At 51.1% G+C, this 2181-nt stretch overlaps 1 protein-coding gene across 1 annotated transcript in view; it reads right to left on the bottom strand.

Moving 5' to 3' along the window:
• Positions 1–261: 261 nt before the first annotated feature.
• The window catches only part of LOC135821531 (uncharacterized), a 67963-nt gene continuing 66043 nt past the window's right edge, over positions 262–2181 (bottom strand). The window contains exon 28 of the mRNA XM_065334528.1: positions 262–2181. This exon is cut by the window's right edge and continues 554 nt beyond it. Coding sequence (XP_065190600.1) covers positions 1690–2181 — 492 coding nt within the window. The 3' untranslated portion in view covers positions 262–1689.

Genomic DNA, 2181 nt, shown 5'->3' on the forward strand with positions numbered 1-2181 from the left:
GATCGAACGTGCATCCCTGTGTCAAGCGGAATAATGTCATAGACCAGTTTCCGCTGCACCACGGGCGTCCGGTTAAGGCAGGTTTACCTGTATGTAGATACATGGTTCTGGAAGCATGATCACGATGTCTGATGCACCTCTGTGAGCAATGAAAAATAAACATCAAATGGTTGCCATTTGTGCAGTGCCAACAATGTACTGCCATTCCTATTGCTCAAGCACTTTTTATGATGAAAACGAGACTATAGTATAGCTATTCAAATTAGAAGGTGGGTAACGTATGCCTGCTAAGCCGACAAGACTTGAGCTGGTGTACAACCGCAAGATTAGACACAGGAACATGAGCAAAACAAGTACAAATGTCACAGCGTTGTAAGAATACTACTTTGAAGTACAACTTTACAAGCCAACATAGCATAAGGTATAACTTAGCAGGCACAACAAGTACACATTTTGTACCGTTGTTCAATGTCGGAGAGTTGTAAAAACATGACCGGCCATCACGGAAGAAGACCGGACCGGCGGTGGTGAATGTTTGTAGGGTGAATGTCAACTCTGTGTGCAGGGACGATGGGGAGGAGGGATTGTGATTACAGGGGCAGAACCGGGGAGTGGGGTGAAGCATTTGGGAAACGGCCGTGCAATAATCTATTTAGGTGAGCAAGTTAGCGTCGCTGGATCGAGAAAAATCCCAACAACAGAGGACAGCGGGGGAAGCAGAAGAGAGCGGGAGAGAGAAGAGAGAGGAGCATGAAAGTAGTACGCTGGACAAGGAAGCCTGGAGCTCCCACACACGGGGAGAAGAATAAGAGAGTGCAAATCAAAAAATCGTAACAGCCATCTAAAGCGAGCAGGGTCAGGAAAATAGAGCATCTGATAGAAACATTGAGTGGTAGCATGCGCCAGAAGTCGACGCAACGACAGAACTCTCATCTCAAAAAGCGGAGGTATAGTGCGTCAACAAACATGTATCGATAATTGCCAATAAATATGAAAACCTCAAAACAGGTGACACTCTGGGAGAACGATCAGAAAATTATTGGAAATCCCCACGCACACCGCTGGTCTTTCCAGCCGCATGCAAGCCACCTTCACTGGGACATATGTTGATAAGGCTTCTATAAACTTGGAGCTAAAAATGGTTCAGAGTGTGTGAAAGCGAAATCGTGTGAATGAAATGAACAGCAAAGGAGGGGGGAGGGGGGGTCAAAATTAATGTTTGGTTCAATTTCTGCCGTGTTTTTTTTCCGCCGGATAAGTTTTCGCCTAACTCAGCATGCCGAGTGAGCGGCCAGCAGTATGCGTGCACACCGTAAGGTTAGCAATCGTGTACTCATGCACAAGGCGTACAACACACACTCTCTCTCTCTCTCTCTCGCCCGGACGTAGCAAACGGCCAGTGAGAGCTTAACGTAGGAACGGCAAAAACAAACACCAGCCGTTGCTAGCGAGCATCCTGCCGCTGTGCATGCACACTGCAGCTGGAAACAATCATGAATAGTCTCCAGGGAGACGGTAGTCACGGCGACCCAGGAAATAACATTATTATCAGTTTGTTCTTCCGGTCCAAGCAAAGCCCACTAGAACAGGCAGCATGCAAGCCCTACTCCGATGCGTAAAAGGAAGAAAGACGGAAACAGTCAAATGGAAAGCAGGTGCTCAGGATGCTCGCGTGGAGCTGCGTGGAGCTCACTCCCACAAGTCCACCTTGGTCGGTGGCTGCTGCTGCTGCTGCTGCTGTGCAGAAGAGCGTCTCTGGCTGGTGCCGCGCGACTGTGGATTGGCACCTGGGCGCACGCTGCCCTTCTTGGGCTTTCGCTCGGTGGCCTTGCGCTGGAAGTAGTAGAGCGCGTCGCCGAACTTCGTCTTCGTCTCGTCTTCCCCGGGCTGCAGCGTATAGTGCTGCATGTTCTGTGCCGAGTAGTCGTCGATCGGTCGCGGCGGTCCGAACTGCTCGTCCATCTCCGGCACGTAGCCGTCAACGCCGGCCGTGGCGTACGTATCCTCGACGTGCCCGCCAGTGAAAATGTTGGTGTAGTCCACCGGGCCCTCTACGTAAGACTGGTTGTCGAGGTCGGTGGCGTAGTCGTTCACGCAGCCGTACTCGCCGTTGTATTCCGACGTCTCCATGTACGTTGGGTCGTCGCCCTGCGTGGCATCGTAGAAGTCCCGCCCGCTGGC

Source organism: Sycon ciliatum, chromosome 7, assembly GCF_964019385.1.
Source record: "Sycon ciliatum chromosome 7, ocSycCili1.1, whole genome shotgun sequence".
NCBI lineage: Eukaryota > Metazoa > Porifera > Calcarea > Leucosolenida > Sycettidae > Sycon > Sycon ciliatum.